This window comes from Puntigrus tetrazona, chromosome 15, assembly GCF_018831695.1.
Source record: "Puntigrus tetrazona isolate hp1 chromosome 15, ASM1883169v1, whole genome shotgun sequence".
Lineage (NCBI taxonomy): Eukaryota > Metazoa > Chordata > Actinopteri > Cypriniformes > Cyprinidae > Puntigrus > Puntigrus tetrazona.
The window spans coordinates 11,073,201-11,093,499 of NC_056713.1; the positions used below are offsets into that span (position 1 = coordinate 11,073,201).

The following is a 20,299-nucleotide window of genomic DNA, read 5'->3' on the forward strand; positions in this document are numbered from 1 at the left end:
CCGTTTTAACATTATGCAACAGTGGCCTCTGGCGGCCGCTGCATATACGAACAGTCAAAAACCACTCTTCAAGAAATAAACACATTCTTATATTTTTTTATTATATCAAAATACAAAAAGTTTTACGGGGTTATTACATGGACCAAAGCGTTGGAAAATGTCAACCTAATAGAGCTTGCCAAAATGTGCATATCTGGGCATCTGGTGATGTAAACAATGCAAATTGAACGGCTCCACTATACAGAACTTTAACTGGGCTGTTAAAGACAGCGCGCGCGCGCACGCACACACACACACGCACACGCACGCACACACACACTTAACACTTCCGTGTGTTTCATTCCCAGGTCTGGTATTGATGTAATTCTCAAGGACAATTCACTTGTCAGGATAGCATATTCTTTTTGACTGGGGTCTTATTCTAGAGCAAAACTTTTAAATAAATGTTTAAAAAAATGATGAAAGCAATTTAATAAATGTGAAATAACAATGGGATTTCCTTTATTCCCTAAAAATGCCATTGCTTACTGAAGGGTTGCTCCCTTTTGATATCAAGAGTGTCCAGCTGAGTTATTGTGGAGGTCAATGTCGTATTTCAGAAGTTGGTAGTACAGATACAAAACATCTTTAACATTTACTCCTAGCAGCATGAAGACACACCAGGCACCGTATCTTAACATCTGAGTACAGTATGTGGAGACACCGAATGCCCAAGAAAAGCACTGCAAAGTACTAATCAAGGACCAAAAGAAAGAGGCACACTGCACCTTAATTCATAATCAGAGGCGTCTAGCAATTTAGAGAATTCCTTAGCAGTGGCAGAAGAATCAAACAACGCATCATATAATAATATTGTACATAAGGCTTTGGTACAGCACCATACTGTTTGAGAATAATACCTGAAATAAATGAGATTAATTAACAAAAGAAGCCTTCGGTCTAGTCATTCAATCAAAAAACAAAAAACCTGAAAGGAAAAACAAAACTCATATTCCATTATGGTCTTTTTCTTCACGTAAGAACAGTCTCTTATACATTTGCATGTAGGGTGATAAAGATGAAAAACATGTTTGCCCAGAACACATCTTTAGATAATAATAAAATCTGTAAACAATGTACAACACAAATTCAAAAGCAGTCAGAAAGCACAATGCGATTTGAAATATGCTTCCAATAAGCTCTAAGAATGAGGTTTAATGTTAAAACAGTCGTAAATTAGTGCATAATGCAGTATTACATTCTAAGTTTTCAGTGCTGGTTAATATGAACAGCAAAAGAATCGAGAACAAAAAGATGAAACGAGACAGGTCCGAACGAGTGGAATAGCTTGATTATGCAAGGTTAGTTCTGTTCAGAAAAAAAAGGAAAACAAAGTTTCACGAAGCACCAAAAGTAGTAAGCACAAAACTGAATACAGGCAATCAAAGAATTGATATGACGCTTCCTGCAAACGAGCCCTCTTACAGAAGCGAAAATGGGGCGCGCATCTACCTGTACAGTATCATATATATTCAAGAGAGTCGTTTCAACCGGGTTCTCTCTTCAAAGACCAGAGGAGCTGAAGAAAATGCCGTCGATCACCTTCCACAGACATACAGAGACACCGCACCTGCGTCTTAAATCGGTGTGACAGCTTTACGCGAGGACGCATCGCTCCGTTGTGTCCAAGAAAAACGCTATAAAACAGAAACGCCGCCGCTTGACGCGTCAGAACGCCACCTGCTCGAGTTACCACGTCCTTCCCATGCTAAATGAAAAAAATTGACTATCATAACGTGGGTACATTTTATGGATTATACATTGAAATAGTGCCTCCTTCAAGCCTGGCGATCTGCCTAAATGCGCGGGCTTTTATCGGCGAACGTTCACGCGATAACGTAAGCACATACTGAATAGGCAAAGCCGAACTGTATTTAACCGTTTTCATACCGAAAGAGAGATATAGTGAGCGCACAGGACCTGCCCTGTGAGAGAGGTTTTATTGCTTGCGGTCCTACTCACCAGGAGAACTCGACAACGGAAATCACAACAGAGCTAGTTTAGTTAGGCTAGTTTAAGACAGAGGACTGTGCGTGAGTTTGTGTGTTAACCTCTGAACCACAGCACCACGAGTTCAAAAAGACATAGCACCAAGTCATAATGTGTACAGTGTGCCTACATCCTTGCACGTTATATTTCTAGATCATGTAAACATTATGTGGTTGTTGTAGGACTTGTTAGCAATGAGTTCTTGACAGAACTTGACAAAACACGTAGCAAAAACAGAGTTAAGTCTAAGTCGAACACTTCTCTCCCGACAGCTAAAGGCAGGTAATCAGGAATATCTAAAAATAAACACTGCCCTTCTCCTCTCAGAGACTACACGATTAAAGCAGCCTTACGAATCGCACCACATGGGGTGGAAAAAGATGTACATAGAAATAAGCAATGGAGTCTGCTGATCTAATACTGAATAGCTCAAATACACTGCGAGACGTTTGAGCATTCGTTTTCACTTCGAGTAAAACAGTTGTATACAAAAAGAGAGAAAGGAAAGACAAAGTAAACAGCCCTTTGGGCACTTAAATCAAATCCTCGAAACTCAAAATGGCTACTACAGTACGAATCCCTACGCACCCCAGGGTTTCCTGCTTGTATATTCTGCCTTATTCAAGTACTGCATGAGATTTCATTCAATTTCCTATTAAGTTGTACCTTCAAGATTCATTTTGGAGTTGATCGCATCGGCGTACGTATAAATAAGCTAAAAGAGAGAAACATCACACTAAAAATATTCAGATAAATCTGAATTCTAAGAGCAAATCATACATTCACCATCGGTTAAACTAAACTAGCACACGCCCGAGTAGCTTTCACTTTAGGTAGCAGATCAGCAGCTGTTAGTGAACTCTAGAGACAGTTAACATCTTTCGGAAATAGGCTACTAAAGTCATCATTAATTCAAATAACACAAACTTTGCTATGTCATCAGATGAGCTGTGATGGATGGCAAATAGTAAAGATTACAATACAGTTATTATTTTTTTTTAAAGAGTCAAGCTATTTTGGAGGTCCACTTTTGCAGGTAGAAAGTAACCAAGAAGTAATCTTTTTTTTTTTTTTTTTTTTTTCCCAACTGATTAGATTAAGGACTATTTCACTTTTCTATGTTATATTGATGACTTCATTAGTCTGCACGATATCTACTGTACTTCCTTGGTGTATTGTATGTCCAAAGCAAACGTATAACAAATTATTTACTTCAAGGAAGTGACGAAAAGATTAATAATGCATTTCACCACTTCTAACTACATTTGTGCAAGACAAGGACCAGGTAATTCTACTTCAGTTTAAATATTACATTTGCGCTTATGCCATCTGAACATGTCAAAAAGAGGAAATTCTAAAATTTAATGTGAAACTAAATCTTTTTTTTTTTTTCAGCAGGGGGCTAATATTACTCTTCCTCCAACCACAGATTAAAAAAATGCCTTAAAGCTGTCCAATGGTGGTAGTCAAATATAATGTCAATTATTTAAAAAAATAAGAAAGCATGTTTTCAATTCTACTTGCCTTTGCATGGAATTAATTGTTCAAACTTTGTCGCAGGACCAATCTAGTACTGCAGTCATTCATTTCAAGCTTACAATTTCTATGATATTCTGTGCTTTATATTTCACGTTCAGTATTTTATAAATAAATACATTGTAATTTCTGGGCTTACATTAATCCCTCATGTTCTGTAATGCTGTCAAAGCTTTGCCACAAACAGACAGCACACGTCATCCAAAATGAAATGCTAGCTTGCACAAAATATGGTAGAAGTGCTGAAATATGTTCCAGATCATTTATTCGTTTTCTTTTTTTTCTATTTTCTTTTTTGAGGTATATTTTGTAGAAGGAAGAAAAGAAACCCTGTAGTAGCTATCAGGTCTTGAAAGACATATTTGTACAGAGCATTTAACTCTTTCCTTCACAATATACACAGTTCCGACAACGTTATGACAAAAACCGAAGTGGCCAGCAAGATTTTTCCTAGCATGTAATGGAATGCTATTACTTTCTTTTTTTTTATTATCAAACGAAAAGCTTTTGTCCTGTCCTTTTCTGTTTCTTCCAAAAGAGCACCCCTGTACGTTTTTCCTTTGTGTAAATTTACAGAAAATACAGATATGTGTAGTATATTGTGCCAACCGAAGAACATAATAAATCGTATCTAGTTTAGACTGATTACAAAACAGTACTGAGAGCTTGTCCATTGTACATTTTTGCTAATGGACAAGGAGACGATCCGCCCCACAGGATAAGTTTTAGTGAGTTTGGGGGGAGACAGGGTTGGCTCTCAAAGCAGAGAACCATAGTTTGAGTGGGCAGGGTCCATACTGGCCAGGAGGGATTTTCTGTCTTCTCTGGGGTGAAGCCAGCGCAGCAGAGAGGACAGATGAAGACAGGGGGACTTTCTAAGTGTACTTTTCCACTTTTTCTTTGAGGGAGAGCTGAGATGTTCTCTTTGCTCAGAGGCCTGAGATGCATGCGGCTGCTGGGTCTGAGAGTTGGACACATCTAGAGACAGCAGAGCAAATGAGACACGGCGACAGAACAGATTTTTACATTTTCAGAAGAAGCCTGCGCATGCAAACCTCACTTCTACAATGTTAAAAGAATAGTTCACCCAAAAATGGAACTTGCACTATGATCTACTCACCCCCAAGCCGCAGACATATATGGCGTATTCTTTCAGAGAATACAGGCAGAGATTTTAAAAAATGCACCCTAGGATGGCTTGGGGGTTGAGTAGATTATGGAATGATCTTCATTTTTGGCGAACTGTTCCTTTAAGGAGTTGTAGGGAGGTGTTTTTAGCATGATTCGGGTGGTTTCTTGTAATTGTTAAGCATACAGGCATGTAGTCAGGACATTAGGAGAGACAACATGTCCCTTTCTCCCAGTATGTAAAGTACAGGTGAAACTGACCTGTCCTTTTCTTGAATCTGGAGTTGTTGTTCTTGTTGGCTGTTGATTTCTTGGCTTTATTAATACAATAATAAATCAGTGCTTCAAAGCTCTCAGACCCTGCAGGGACTCTCACTGCACCTAGATGCTCCCTGTGAGAGACAAACACAACCATGTATTACTTCACACCACCACCAGGGTGCGCTGCCCTCCACCGGCCAGATCAAACTGAGATTTAGCCCCAAAAAGGGAGCACTTTGGCTGCCCCAATGCCAAGTGCAAAACCTTCATGACAAAAGTACCATTCATCAACATGTACTATGCAATTTACCAATTAATCAAATCGTCTTGTTATATATTGTTTATCAAAACGAAATCATATTCATTTTAATTGGCCACATTTCATGGGTCGTCAGAATAAACATTAAATACCAAATCATTTATTTTTTAAAGAAAAAAACAAAGACTCTTCCTCATTAGATGGGTACTCTGCAAATTAAAAGGACATTGTATTAGTTGAGTTAGTCTGGTGAGTTGAATTTAGCATTTTCCCCACTCATTTACTACAGGATGCACCTAAATTAACATGAATAAACCTTTTACCTCATGTTGTACACTGCTGCCATGCTGCCAGCACTGTCCAATCAAATTACAACTAGCCAAAATCTCCTGTTTCCCAGTAAGCTCACTGGTTTCCTATAAAACTGACCACAGAGGTCACGTTTCTTGTAAAGTGTTGTCTTTTATCGCACATGCCATTCCTCTATCATGGCAGAGGTCATGACACTCAAACGTCCATACTGAAGAGTCAGCCAACAACTCATGGGTTCACAAGGCACAGAAACACAAAGCGTTTATAGACAGTCTCCCCTGCTGCTGAGGCTGTGGAAAGAGAAAGTGAAAGTGATTAATAGAGGGGGGTGGTAGACATGACCGAGCACTAAAGTCCGCCACATCAAACACACTCTGGTTACCATGAATACACTGTACAGTGGCTTCACCATGCTGACAGGAGAAGAGATGGCAGGGAGGGGAGAATGGCCAGTAAAGAACAGTCACATAAAAGAAAGGAACCAAACCACTAGGACGACAAAATGTGACAAGAAATTTTAGTTTGAGAACTGCTGTTACTGATTCGGCATCGAGAAGAAGAGTATTTAGAAAAGGCATGCATGATATTTTTGTACATGGAAACAAAATTTTAAAGGGGAATATCCAAGTGTGCCTCTAAAAGGGCGCCAATTCAAAATCTCTTGAAAAAACATTGGCTGTACTTAATAACTGCAAATAAGCAATACTGAAAATATTTATATTCCAGCAATAGAACTATTCAGGATATATGCCAAAAAAAGACAATGTATTATTGATATCATGTAATAAAAATAGTCACAAAAAAGTCATTCCCCTTTAAATGAGAATGATTTAAGGCCCCGCCTGCAAACCCCTCCCCTTTCAGACATGGATTCGACCCTTACCTATTGTGGTGTAGAGGACCTGGTCACAACAATGCTGCCCAGATAGCTGAGATCAATCAAAAACAAAGAGGGTAAGACTACCAGAGTCTCCAGAGAAAAGCGCCGTCTCTACTCTAGATGAGGATGAGTGTTGCAAGAGATGAGCGCACACTCATCCCTGGCAACGAAGGCCGCCTAAGAAGGCCACCGTGATGGTCAAAGCCCTGAGTTAGAAGAAGTGAGAGAAATGGAAGGAAATGAGCTGGAGAGGGTGAGTGATGTGATCAGCCCACAAAAGAGGACAAAGAAGGAAGAGCCATGGGATCGTCATGGATGCACTAGAAAATCCTTAATCATGAAAAAAGTTATACACTACAATAATTTCTTATATCAAAATTACACTGTTTAAAGGTTAAAGGAGAATTGGCTTTGAAGAAAATAAAGAAAAGTATGGAAATTTATCCTGTGAACCCAATAAGGAGTTATACTGGAGGACATGGACATTTGTGCATATGTAAATAGTTTATAGTAAGATGTACATGTAAAAATATTTTAACCAAAAATCGCAAAAGCATGAAAGCATTGCTTTTGCGGTACAGATGATGAATAACAATCTCCTTTGTCATTTTGGAGCCTCCAATGGTACGGTTCACCTACCCTGGAGAGGGTTCTGAGGGGAGCATCTCCTCATCTGTCCTTCTCTGAGATGGCATCTGGCCGAAAGCATCACTGCTCTCCGCAGGGGGTGAAGGGGACTGGGAGGGGTAACTGGCCGCGGCTGTGGCAAAGGCCATGTGGGCACGGTAGCTGAGGCTGGGCCGCTGGCCGCTCTGGCCTTGGGTAGGTGAAGTGGCAGGGGACGAGGAGAGAGACCTTCGGGAGAAGGAGACACTGGCGGGGTGGCGGGCGCTCTCGGGCATCTCTTGAGAGCGGGAAGACCGCAGGATGCTAGGGCGGGGAGGAGGGCGGACGAGAATGTCTGGAGAGCCGGCGTGTGAGCTGGGAGGGGTCTGGGTGAGAGGGGAGAGTCGTGACGGCTGCAGGACCACCTGCTGTAGGCCGAGATCCATCCTTCGTGCCGCCCTGGGGCTCAGCCAAGGCTGGGCCTCAGACCTCCAGCCGTCCGAGCTCTCACTGTGCAGTGTGCTTGGGCTCCCCATGCGGGCCGTGGCGCCTGAGTAAGGCAACACTGGTACGCCCATACCGTGGGCAGTGTGTCTCAACTGCCCCAGAGTCTGGGCCTGTTGCATAGTTATATGCTTGGCTGAAGGGCCCTGAGGCGGAAACCTGCCGGGAGATCTGCTCAGGTGGGCTCTAGGGGCCTCCAGCTGGAGGAAAGCAGAGCTTGAAGGGAGCTGAGAGGTGGTGCTAAGAGTACGACTATGGGAGGGGTATGGCGGGGGATCGGGGAGTTCCCGGTGGAGATATGAGGAATGACGTGGTGGAAGAGCGAGACGGGGACCCTCCTGACCTAGAAAGGGGAAGTCAGGAGGCTGCCAGATCTCGGTTGAGCGAGAGGAGGGAGGGCTATGCACCAGTGGGAGGGCGTGGCCGGAGGCACCATACTGATGGATCCTCAGCTCCTCCCTCTCCTCTGGGATGGTGGGATGGCGGAACGGCCCCTCAGGGGGGTATGAAGGTGAGGAGGACATGGCAGAGCTACGTGGACTAACATCAGGCATGTAAAAAGGAGGGTGAAGCTCCACCTCAGCACCGCTACCTAGATAGCCATAGAAGGGGCCTGGAGGGAAGACCCTGTGAAAATGGGAGACCCGGCTCTGCCCTGTGGCCTGAAGCCGACTACCCTCCGAGATGCTCATACCTTCCATAGGCCTCTGGAACCGGGGGCTGTAGGCTGGGGGCTGCATGTAGGACTCCTGGCTGGAGGACACAGGGGATATCTGGGGCCTGAGGGTGGCCATGACTGGGGGTAGGGGCCCTGGGTCATCGTTCTCCTCATCTGATTGGCGGAACTCAGGATACAAGTCTGATTCCTCCACAAAAGGAAAACCCTCAATGCGTCGTGGCTTGAGGGACGAGTCGATGTCACTGGGGTCCATGACGAATCGGCCATCAGGTCCACGGCTGATCAGCTCGATGGGCGTGGTGACCTCAGCCTCGTGCTTGGACACGCTGTACTTCTTACTGGTTATTGCTCTCTTGGTTTTCTTATAGAGGGAAAGCTCTTTCTCTTTCCTAGGGCTCGGCAACTTCTTAACGTAAAGACCATGGCCACCCACGCTGGCCAGAGATGGGGGCCTGGAGGAAGCAATGCTCTCAGGACTGATCTTCCCAGAGGACAGCCTGTCAATCAAAAAAGACATTGGGCTTAGGAATGAGCCTGGGGAATACCAGAACTTAAAATTAGCACTATCAAGAACTATCAACAAGAATCACTCCATATTTAAACATTGAATATAGTTTGAAATTAAATGGCATTACATTACACTTTATAGTGCACTTGTTTTAAAAGAACAAAATTCAGGTAATTAGCCTTAATCCGCATGCCTTTTCATAACAGTAATTACAGTAAATACAGATCTTTATTTAAAGGCCATCTTAAATGAAAGTGAAACACGATGTCAAGGTGAGAGATAATGAAGAACAACAGAATGGGGACAGAACATAGAAACAGATAAGTCAATACAGGCACCAGTGAGCCAAAATAATATCAGCTAAACTATATTTTCACCCAACTCTTCAATAATAATCCATCTTGCTGGCTATAAGTGGTCAAACAAGTGTCAATTGTTGGAGCAGCTGAGGGCTGAAGTTGTCTATTCCCCCAAAGCAGCAGTTTAGCTCTGCACCACTAACTGATATCATGCAGCTACGGCAGACAGGTGCATGCTAGCGCCTGCTACAGAGAGAGATACAGGTGCAAGCACTCACTGAGGGCTGGTGGATGGGGGCCTGTAGCTGCTCCTGTCTGGCTCTTCCCAGTAGGGCTCAATGCCAGGCAAGGGGGTAAGAGGAGGCCTGCGGTGACAAAAACACAATAGAGACGGGGCAGAGTCGGCCGTCAACCAGACTATGGTTCCACACTGCTATGTGGAAATGGGTGGGATGGGAGCATGAGACTGCAGCTCTATGAAGACCACAATGGAATCGGATAAGAGCGTGAGTCCCAGTTTGAACTGGGTTGGAGTTACCCTTAATGTTCTCCTTCCTTTAGCTCTGGTTATAAATGTGAGAGTGACATGCTGCCATGCCTGCACTGATCAATTCAGAGGAGCTGGGGGATAAGCTTCATGTTTATAATATATTCTAACACTATTGAAAGGTTCTATCACAACCTGACTGGACAAGCTTGAGAAGATTGTTTATAATGGCAAATCAATGCATCTTACTGCTGAAAGCAGAGGTAAGCACAGATGCATTTATAGCAGCCACTTTAGTGACCACTCAAATCCTCCTCCATGCATCCCTCACAGTAAAACAGCAGCTGCTAAGGTCAGCTGTTTGATTTCCCAAACTGTACATGCTCTCTCTCTCTTTCTCTCTCTCAAGCCATGTGCCTGGTAGTCAACAGATTTGCAGAAGTGCAAAGTATGATGGATGTTACCATGCACTGGTACTTACGGAGATTCGATGCTTTTCCTTGTGTGTGTAATCGATAGTGGAGGGTCTAAAGACAAATCACACAATGCCACATCAGCATGACAATATGCTTCAGATCTTTTTCTCAACCACCGCAATGCTGAAGCTGGTAAAATGCATTACCACTGAAAAATGTACAATCTTTTACAAATCCAATAAAGTTGTGATCTGTGTAAAAATTACTCAGTAACAAGAGAGATAACTGTGTCTTGAAGTTAAAGGAATAGTTCATTCAAAAATTAAAATTACGCCATATTTTATTCATCCCCAGGACATCCGTGTTTTATGCGACTTTCTTCTTTCAGACAAACACGGTCAGATTTCTTTTCATTTGTTTTTATTTTAAAGCTCCGTAAATCGGCTATATCTGCAAGTACTGCATTTCAAAACCTATATGCCTCAAGGAGGGTTATCGCATGTCCTCTAAAGCAGATTGATGGGTTTTTGTAACAAAAATATTTCTAGTTTTAAAATCATAACCTAAAAAACTGACTTCCGGCAACTGCCATATGCGTGTTCGCGAGAGCTTCAAGTTCCGGTTTCTTGGCTGACCTCTGACTCAACATATGACTAAGCTTACATCATACGTCCAGTCAGAATTCAGCCAAGAGCTAAAACTCAGACTTTGTTCGTCTGAAAGAAGAAAGTTATATACACCTAGCAAGGCTTGGGGGTGAGTAAATTATGGCATAATTTTCTTTTTTGGATGAACTATTCCTTTAAGAAGGACTTACCTCGTTTGCGTTTAAGCTTGCGACGATGCTGCTTGTTGACAAAACATGCAGCGAGCGTGCTGAATAGGATAGCAGCCGCCAAGAAACAGATGGTGGCCACGATGCCGGCCACCACTGGCTTGGCCAGCCCCTCGTCTGAGATTTCTGTGGGAGGGAAGGGGTCTGAGAGAGGAGAAACACTCCAGAACATGAAATTAGGATGGGAGAATGCAGCAAGCATGTATTCACAAAGCAGGTTAACGTGATCGCTGACAGTGATTGAGTTAGTGTGCATTATAAAGCAGACTATAGCAAAGTGTTAACACAACTGCAGCCTATCAGATCAGAAGCGCCTTTCCTATTTAGATCGAGAGGGCATGCGGCATTCAGATTTTTGAGCCAAGTGGATTAAAATCAAGTGGATTTTGAATATAACTTCCAAAAACAAATTAATATCTTTAATAACTACATTTTTGTAGGCAATGAAAACATCCTGTGGCAGCAATCACATCTAACTAGTCAGTCCTATTATCTTCAATTTGGAGCAGAAATTAAACACTTCAGCTTTATTATACAACAAAAATGGCTTAAGTAAGCCAGGCCTGCCACTGATGCCCCCCCAAAAAATAGGTGCATGACACCTTTGTATCACATCTACAACAGCAAACAAAAACATACAGTAGGGCACTAACTACAATGAGCAGCAGAGGGCAGTGAAGCTCTAGGTGGCTAAAGCAATGAATTGGTGCATTTTAGTTAAACCCCATATTCTCACCTGTACTTGACACTCCCACCACATTACTGCTCTCACTGACAAGATCATCCATTACAGCTAGCGCTCTGAATTCATACCAAGAGTCCTGGGAGACAGAGAAACAGGTCAGTGGGTCACAAATCCTGTGAGGCCAACAGGTTGAAGTGTCAGATCTACCAACAGATTTGTAACAAGAACATTTGTAGCAGACTCCGCTGTATGTCAGACTGAATTAAAATGACATCCTCTGAGCTTTTCGGTGGAAATGAATTCCCTCACTGCATTTCTCTAAATAGCCAGAGCTGCCATTCTCTGAAAAAAGTGAATGTGCACAAATTGAATTTCTGTAAATTAGATTATTGCCTGACTCTATTATTTATGGATAACCTAAAGAGTACCATACAAAAGATATTAAAGTAGCAAGTATTACCTGAATAAGATCTCTTGCTATGATCTCAGTTTCAGTGGCAGGAATCAAGTCATCTAGAACCTCCCACCTTTCTCCCAGGCGGAACTCGATGATGTAACGGTCAATTGGTGAAGAGTGATTGGCCGGAGGAAGCCACGTCAACAATACACCCTGCTGTGTCCGGTTGGCTGTGAGGCACCGTGGTGGAGTTAGAAGCACCAGTGGTTCAGGGTACTTATGGGATACCCTGGGAAAGATAATGGGAGGTTGCGAGCACATCTCATTTTGATAATCATTCATAGATCCAGTTTGTGTTGAAGTGCCACCCACCTCCTGTAGTCACAGTGACTACCTCACTGAAGGGCCAGTGCCCAGCTTGTTCTGGGCCAGCACACTAAATTGATAGGCAGTCTTTGGCTCCAACCCTGGACCACCAACCACGTCTGAGAGCCGGGCACAGGTATGGATAGCCAGTCATGTGGCCCTAAATCATTCTTCACCTTTCTATTGGATTATACCAAATACTTCTATTATAAAACGTCAACTGATTACAATGAAAATTAAAAAAAAATTGATTGCATAACATATTTTTGGAAAAGCATTTCATTGATTCATTCATTGCATTTCCATATGCATATAATACATAGCTTTAACAGCTAGTCTTTTTTTAAAAAAAGATTATACCAAGTCACAAGTACATTTAGAAAAAAGTGAGGAAGGAACTATATTTAGTGGGGTTCTGGCAGGACTTACACCGGCCGTACCAGACCGAGAACGTCTGTTCAAAGCCTCCGTCATATCCAGGTTCCCAGGAAACATTAGCGGAGCTTGTGGATGCTGACACGTGGACATTAGTTGGCGCGTGTGGACTAGTGCCTGAAATGGTTATTTTTAATTAGTAGTGTCTGCAAATGCTAGTACTACTGCTCATATTATATATAATGAATTTGAATTTAGCACTAACCCTTAGCATTTAACTTTGGCACATAACTCTTCCTAAATGATACACTGGATAAAGGACACATCAGATGTGTGGAGCTGAGACATTTCTAGCCAGACTATCCTAGTAATTTGAGGATGAGCTTTTTTGACCTGGGCCAACAAGTAAGCACCCTATAACACCTTAGCAAGGTTTGCACAGGCTAGAACCTTTTTTTTTTACGCATTTTTTTAACTCAGTTACAATTAAAAACACAAAAATCTTACATTACCATTACATTATTACAATTCTTACCATTCAAAAGTCTAAGGTTGGCATGTTTTAGTAAGTGTTTAAATAAGTATCTTATGGTCACCAAGGCTGCATTTATTTGATCAAAACAAAATGTTTGAAATATTATGAAATATTTTTCTGATTAATATTTTTGTCAACAATTTTGTAACAATGTAAACTTAAACTATAACTTTTTATCAGTTGAATGTGTCATCACTGAACAAAATAATGAGTTTATTTTAAAAAAATCTTAATGACCCCAAATGTTTTGAACATGTATATTAATGAGTAAATCAATCAATCACATGTCTACAAAAACCCATTAGCAAAAAAAGACCTAGTCTTATATGCCATGGTGAATATAATGTGAAGGAACAAATTCACTAAACATTTACAAGTAGCAGGGTCATTGTTTGGGGAGACATCCGGGAACATTGTCTATTAGTGGCCGCAATACATTCTTAGTGATTAACCCAAAATTTTTAAAGACTAGGCCAGACTGTTTGTCCCAAAACAACTCCTTTCCAAGATGGGTTTAGCCTTCTCAGACACAGCTAGAAAGATTTATGAGAAACTGAAGAACAGGAGATTTATTTGTCTGACCTGAACCTCCTCTCACTTATGTTTTCTGACTAGACAATAAACTAGCTCTGTGCACAGACTGACCCAGTCTGATAATAGCAGGAGAGCGCAGGACGATGAAAACGCTGAAGTGTAGGATGGATTCAGGAGTTCCATCACATCTCTTATCGGCACATAGCAGCTGCGGAGGATCTGTTAATTGCTCTCTCATTAAGAATAATCTTTAGACTGTCATGACACCAGTCCATCACCAAACAAATAACGTGTGTGTGTGGGGTTGTGTGCCCGCTGACACATCACTTGTCATCCGAGGGCGAACTCTCAGACGTGACAGCTGAGTTAGAGCTCCCACGAGCTACACGGCCCCCCTACTGTAATGACTCACTTGTGCCGCTTGGCTGGGAATCGTAATGTTCTAGCCTACACTTCCTATCTGGCAAATGTTGAGAAATCACATATCTGACGTATTTTGTGTCCTATGAACCTTCAAAATTGTACATGGAGTGCTGACCAGGCCCAAAAAAATGTACAGTACAAAAATGTAAATAAATTAATAAAAATAATGTAATTAAAAAGGTTACTTCACAGTGCCATGCTACAGCCTTCATACATAGATAGATAGATAGATAGATAGATAGATAGATAGATAGATAGATAGATAGATAGATAGATAGATAGATAGATAGGAGGATAAGGTTAGATAAGTTTGATGAGGGTCATTTACCTATTACAAAAAGGCGTGTGCTGGCAGTGATGCTTGTTACTACGTTGGTGGCAACACATTCCCACTCCCCATGATCCTCTTTGCTCAGAGACACAAATTGCAAGCTACCACTTGGTAAGATGTTATGTTTGCTTCTGCTGGGCTTCCCAACCTTGACCAAGGACACAATAATAAATGATTTATAAAGAGTTAGTTCACCCAAAAATTTTAATTGGCCCATTAATCAACCTCAAAGCATCCTTGGCGTATATGACTTTCTTCTTTCAGATGAATCTGAATTATTAGTTATATTAAAAAATTATCCTGGCCCTTCCAAGCGTCAGAATAGGAGTAGGTGGGTGTTTTTGTTCAACAGCCCAAAAGTAGTCAAATAAAGCCATTTTAATAAAACATACCTCAAATAGCTCTGGGTGCTGAGTAAACGCGAATCGATGCATTTTTGTAAGAAAATATCCATATTTAAAATGTTACAAACATTTTTATCTCATTTCTGTTGACTGTCATGCACGCAAGCCGTTCCCAGCCGATGACGTAGGATGCATGCCTCATGTGCGCCTTTGAGATTTGCTAGTCTAACGAGTTTACAGGAGCAAAGGAAGCAAAGCTTCTTTACTTTAGAAAAGGAAAACCAGGCTTATATCACTTATTTCAAAATCTTCCATTTTTCTTTACAAAGCATTATTTTGTTTTTCTGATTTGTGACTGGTGTTTTGTTTTGGAGTCTCTCCTCCACGCTTTTGTGTTTATCGCTATCAACACCGTGTGTTTATAACATTTTAAATATGCATATTTTCTTACAAAATAACATTTGGTACAATTACAGGATCAATTTTAATATAACTCAGATTGGATTTGTCTGAAAGAAGAAAGTCGATACACCTAGGATGCTTTGAGGGTAAGTATAACATGGACTAATTTTCATTTTTGGGTGAACTAACCCTTTCACTATCTACAAAAAAGGGGAAAAATAATATGGTACCTTTCTCCATACAATGGTTGGAATCTCAGGGTCTCCAGAAGCAGCGCAGGGGATGACCAGCTCTCTCCCCGCCTCCTGACGGTACTCCCCCCCGGGCCTCACGTTGAAGTAAGGGGGGTCCTGGGGTCACATGATGATGTTAACACATCCCAAAAAATTCTAGGAAAATGTGATTCTTTTAATTAAGGTGCGCTGACTCACCTTTAGCACCAGAGTGGCCGGAGGGGATTGTCCCATGGTACCTAGGACATTGTAAGGCACACAGGTGTAGGTGCCAAGGGAGTCTTCAGTGACCTCTGCTACTCGAATGCTTCCGTCTGCCATCTGGCTCCACCCAGGATACTGAGAGAGAAACAGAGGAGCAAAATCAGAACCGGAGTTTTGTTAAAGAGACAACAGACATTTCAGACGTAAGAAGCCTGTGCATTACAGACCTTCTCAATTCTGAGGGGGTAGCCGTCTTTCTCCCATCTGACTGACGTAACTGGGGGGTTGGCATCCACTGGGCAGCGAATAATTCCTGGCAACTTTCTTGGGACGTAGATGACAGGTGGCATGTTCACAACACGGGCAGGGTCTGAAGAGAGGATACGGTCCAAACGGGAATAAAGAACATGGGTAATAATTATTGGGTTATTCTAAAACAGATACTACAAATGACGTAATCGAGTCATTTGCACTATGCTTACAAAGTGCTTTATCAATTTCTTTGTTTATCCATCATAATACGCTTCACAGAAGTTCTAAAAATCTTAAAGCAGTTCTTAAAATCTAAATAAAAACATCGCCCATATTTTCAATCCAAAACCGCAGTGTTCGGGAGCCTGGGTAAGTGATGTGTGGTAACAGAACATGTAAGTGTTATTTAAAGCCCTTCCTGTGAAGTTGTCTCACCTGCAGCAGCCCTGGGGTGTCGCTGACTGATGTAGCACAACCCCAGCGGCACAGAGGAACGGCTGCTAATGAGACAGTCAGCCACTGCTCGGCATATGACACAATATAATGTGCTTTTCACAGCTAATCTCTTCTCTCTTCAAACTGCCAGGCTATATTTCCCTTCAGTTAATTCATTAAGGCCCCCTTGTCACCCCTGACCTCTTTTCTGCTGTGATGATATAGTGGGTCGTCGTGACATACTGTTCTGGGTGGTAAAATGAGAGAAACAAGCCATCTTTTGAATTCTGTACACCCCCTTGCCTGCTAAAAAATAACTATTTCTTCCTGTTGTAACAATCATTATTGTCTTTTAAATATTTTCATTAGCGGTCAGCTATGCTAATGGATTTTTTTAATGGCAGATACCCAACTATATCTACAGAATAGGGCCGGAAGGACTGTTCCATTGACTGCAAAGTAAATTACACTTTTACAGTTCGGAACGACATGTTGTTAAGGGATTAATGATAAGATTTTTATTTTGAGGTGGAGTATCCCTTTAACAAAATTTTTTTCCTCAATAAATTCCTAATTTCTGCTTATTAATAGTTAGTAAGGTAGTTGTTAAGTTTAGGTATTGGGTAGGGCTAGGAATGTAGAATAAGATAATGTAGAATAGGCTATTAACATGCTTAATAATTGCTAATAATTCTTAATAATGTTCTAGTAACATGCATGCTAATAAGCTTAATAAAAACTAGTAATTAACAGTAGTGTTTTTTAAACACACACACACACACACATACATATGTATTAAAAACACTAAAACAGAAAATGTTTATTATGCAGTCATAATGATTAAAAAAAATTGATTTTGGGACACTTTGTTTTAGTTTTAGATTCTGATCTACTTCAAATGTTTACTACTGTGTGTGTGTGTGTGTGTGTATATATATATATATATATATATATATATATATATATATATATATATATATATATATATATATATATATATATATATATGCAGTGATATTGTAGGCTCAGAACACAGATTTGCATTCACTTCTATGTACATTGCATGTTACAGCGACTTCCAGTCAGAATGTTCAGAGCTAGAACTACTTGTTTTTAATAATGAATTGAAAGTTGCTTCAGTGACAACTCTTGGCTGTGATTTATAACTGTCACGATTCCAATTTTTCATGGTGACCGCCGTAAGTGAGGCTTCTCCAATCTGTCTTTTCTATCCAAGAGAGACAGACAGACAGACAGACAGACAGACAGACACAGAGTCAGCTCAGACTCTGGGCTTATCCGCCACTTTCTGCAGCACCACAAGAGTCCTGGTGCAGATGGAAGCGAGCTCTCAAACCCTCCAGAGAGAGGCAGCAACTAGAACATCTCAGATGCCTGGCAGCCACCACGGCATCTCAAAGGGTGTAAATAGCTCTGTCCCTGTACGTGACAGACACCAATTACCCGCTCTGATGATAGTATACTTGACATAAAACACCTGAAAGGCACACAGGACACAGACTGAGATTTCAAACGCAGGCCTGGTGCTGCAGTCTCTTCAAGAGGTTGAAGGTGAAACTCACATTGCACGGTCAGGTAAGCTGAAGCAGAGGGGGAGATGCCCAGGCTGTTACTTGGGCTGCAGGTGTATTTCCCAGCATCCTCTGGCTTGACTCTGTAGATAATGAGGGTTCCGTCAATAAAGATGCGAACGCGGAGCTTCAGATCACTGCAGGGAAGAGAAGAGAGATGATCCGTTTGAAAAATATTATTAAACCTGTTTGTACACCGAGAAGAACTGAGGCTGCTACAATGTCTCATTACTATGGCAGTCTGTTTCTGCCTCAGAGTGAATAATAAAAAAGTTAATTGTGAGAAAGTTTTAAAGGAGCGTTATACTTTTGAAACATTGAAACAGTCACAAAAATTAAAGCTACATTTGTTAGATATAAATGAAGAGTGCAATATTTTGAGATAAATTTGATACAAAATTTGCAATAAAGCCACAATTGTTATATAAAGTCACTGTTTTTGATATAAAAAGCAATATTACGAAAATATGACATACGATATAACGAAAATTATAAATATAAATATTGTAATTGTGAGACAATGATGAGAATCATGATGTTGGATAAAAGGCATAAAATCTTACTTGTGAGAAATGTATGAGACACATAAAAATTGCAATTATGGAAACTACATAGTAGTCAGCATTTGAAGTGGATTAAAAAGTTTATCAAAGTTGTCCTAAGACAAGAACACATTTTGGTTTTAGGACAACTCCGATGAAAGTTTTGATCCACTTCAAATGTTGACTACTGTTGACACATTAATATATATAAAGTCACAATTATGAGATATAAAGTCAAATATATGAAAAATAAAGATAAAATAACTTATTTAAATGAAATATATTTCAGTTGAATTTTAGCTTCTTAACTTTGGTTTTAGTTGAAGTTAACATTATGTTATTCCATCTATAAACAATACATAAATGAATTAATAAAGTAATTAAATAAACACAATTTTTTTTTTATTAAAATCGTTTGAAATGAGATAATCTGACAAATATAGATAATAAGACAAAAAAAAACAATTCTTGGCAATAATTAAAATTTTCTGATTAATTTTACAAAAATCTGTGTCTACACAAAGTGGTAAGATGGCCAGCACTCTGAATATTCCCATGAACATCCGTCCGCCCCTCACAGTTCAATAGTACCGGAAACCGTTATTTCGAAGCACTATTCTGGCCTGTTTCCACAGGGAGGAACAGACTACAGCCCTGCGTATAGAGGGTCAATACGGCCACGCTTGGGGGAGTCAGAACAGCTTCTGGCTCAGCTTCAGATGATCAGCATGTTTTTTTAGGCATGTGATGACACAAGCACAGTGTCACAAGATGTTCCCATCCCGGCATAAAAACCTGCTGTGTGCGCCTCACAATCACTGCGCTAGCATTTGCCTTAATGCAGCTGTAGAGGGCTTGAGATTCAGGGATTCTGGGTCTAAAAATATATGTGGCTCTAATCTAAAACCGACAGACACACACACACACAGCAGCTTCTGTGTTCAAGACTTGGCACAGTAGTGAACTCGATCATAACTTTACTTCTTGAAATATACGTTGTCCTCTTCCCAGTACCAGGTATAGGTCAGGTTGCCAGGATACGCCTCTGCTTGGCACGTAAATTGGGCATTCTGGGATATGTTAACAGTGATGTTCTCGGGTGGTGACACGATGTATGGAGGACCTGGTGGAGGCAAACAGAGACAAGGGTTATAGACCCCCAATAAGCTCAAATCAAAACAGGAAAAATTAGTGTTATTGTTTAGACAAATGTCAGCTGTAAGTAAAGTGGCAATTATGAGAACCTTTTGAGATAAGTCACAGTTCTGAGATATGAAGTCTCAATTGTACAGTCATAATTAGAGTAGACACAATTGCAAATTTGAAATTACTAGATATTTTTGCAATTATGAGAAATAAATTTACATTTGCAAGAAATTTGCATTTTTGAGATATAAAATTGCATGTACTTGTAAAAGACATCTGTAAGATAAATGATTGATGTTTATGAGATACAGACACATTTGTGCATTCATGTTACAATTATGATATATACAGTATCAGTTATGCATTGATAAAAAACTAGTTTTTACTAAAGAATTTTGTCAGCTGTGGTTGCCAGAATAATTTTGTAAAATATACAGAAAAATCTAAGACCAACATATTTAGCTTTTCCACAAGCTAAAGCATACTAATGTACAGAAGATGCACATTCATGCAAACACAACACATCATCATGGTAACACGCATGATGCCTAAATAATGTAATAAACATTTAATAAACAACATAAGATGTACGATAAAACCCCTAATGTATTGTAAAATTACATAAAATGTCTGGTTAGATCCTTTACAGTCCTACCCTGTATATAGTACAGGAACTTACTGTTAACCTACTGTAACCTACTTTTTTTGTACATTTTTACTGTTAAAATTACACAGGGTAAAAAATAATATTTTTAAGCTGATGCC

At 40.6% G+C, this 20,299-nt stretch overlaps 1 protein-coding gene across 1 annotated transcript in view; it reads right to left on the bottom strand.

Moving 5' to 3' along the window:
* Positions 1-80: 80 nt before the first annotated feature.
* The window catches only part of igsf9ba (immunoglobulin superfamily, member 9Ba), a 37,954-nt gene continuing 17,735 nt past the window's right edge, over positions 81-20,299 (bottom strand). Inside the window, 19 exon segments of the mRNA XM_043258498.1 lie at positions 81-4,542; positions 4,954-5,084; positions 7,044-8,690; positions 9,279-9,365; positions 9,969-10,014; positions 10,721-10,882; positions 11,475-11,559; positions 11,884-12,095; positions 12,098-12,109; positions 12,193-12,228; positions 12,231-12,284; positions 12,287-12,366; positions 12,618-12,738; positions 14,382-14,532; positions 15,361-15,480; positions 15,562-15,702; positions 15,795-15,937; positions 17,838-17,983; positions 19,370-19,511. Coding sequence (XP_043114433.1) covers positions 4,322-4,542; positions 4,954-5,084; positions 7,044-8,690; positions 9,279-9,365; positions 9,969-10,014; positions 10,721-10,882; positions 11,475-11,559; positions 11,884-12,095; positions 12,098-12,109; positions 12,193-12,228; positions 12,231-12,284; positions 12,287-12,366; positions 12,618-12,738; positions 14,382-14,532; positions 15,361-15,480; positions 15,562-15,702; positions 15,795-15,937; positions 17,838-17,983; positions 19,370-19,511 — 3,737 coding nt within the window. The 3' untranslated portion in view covers positions 81-4,321.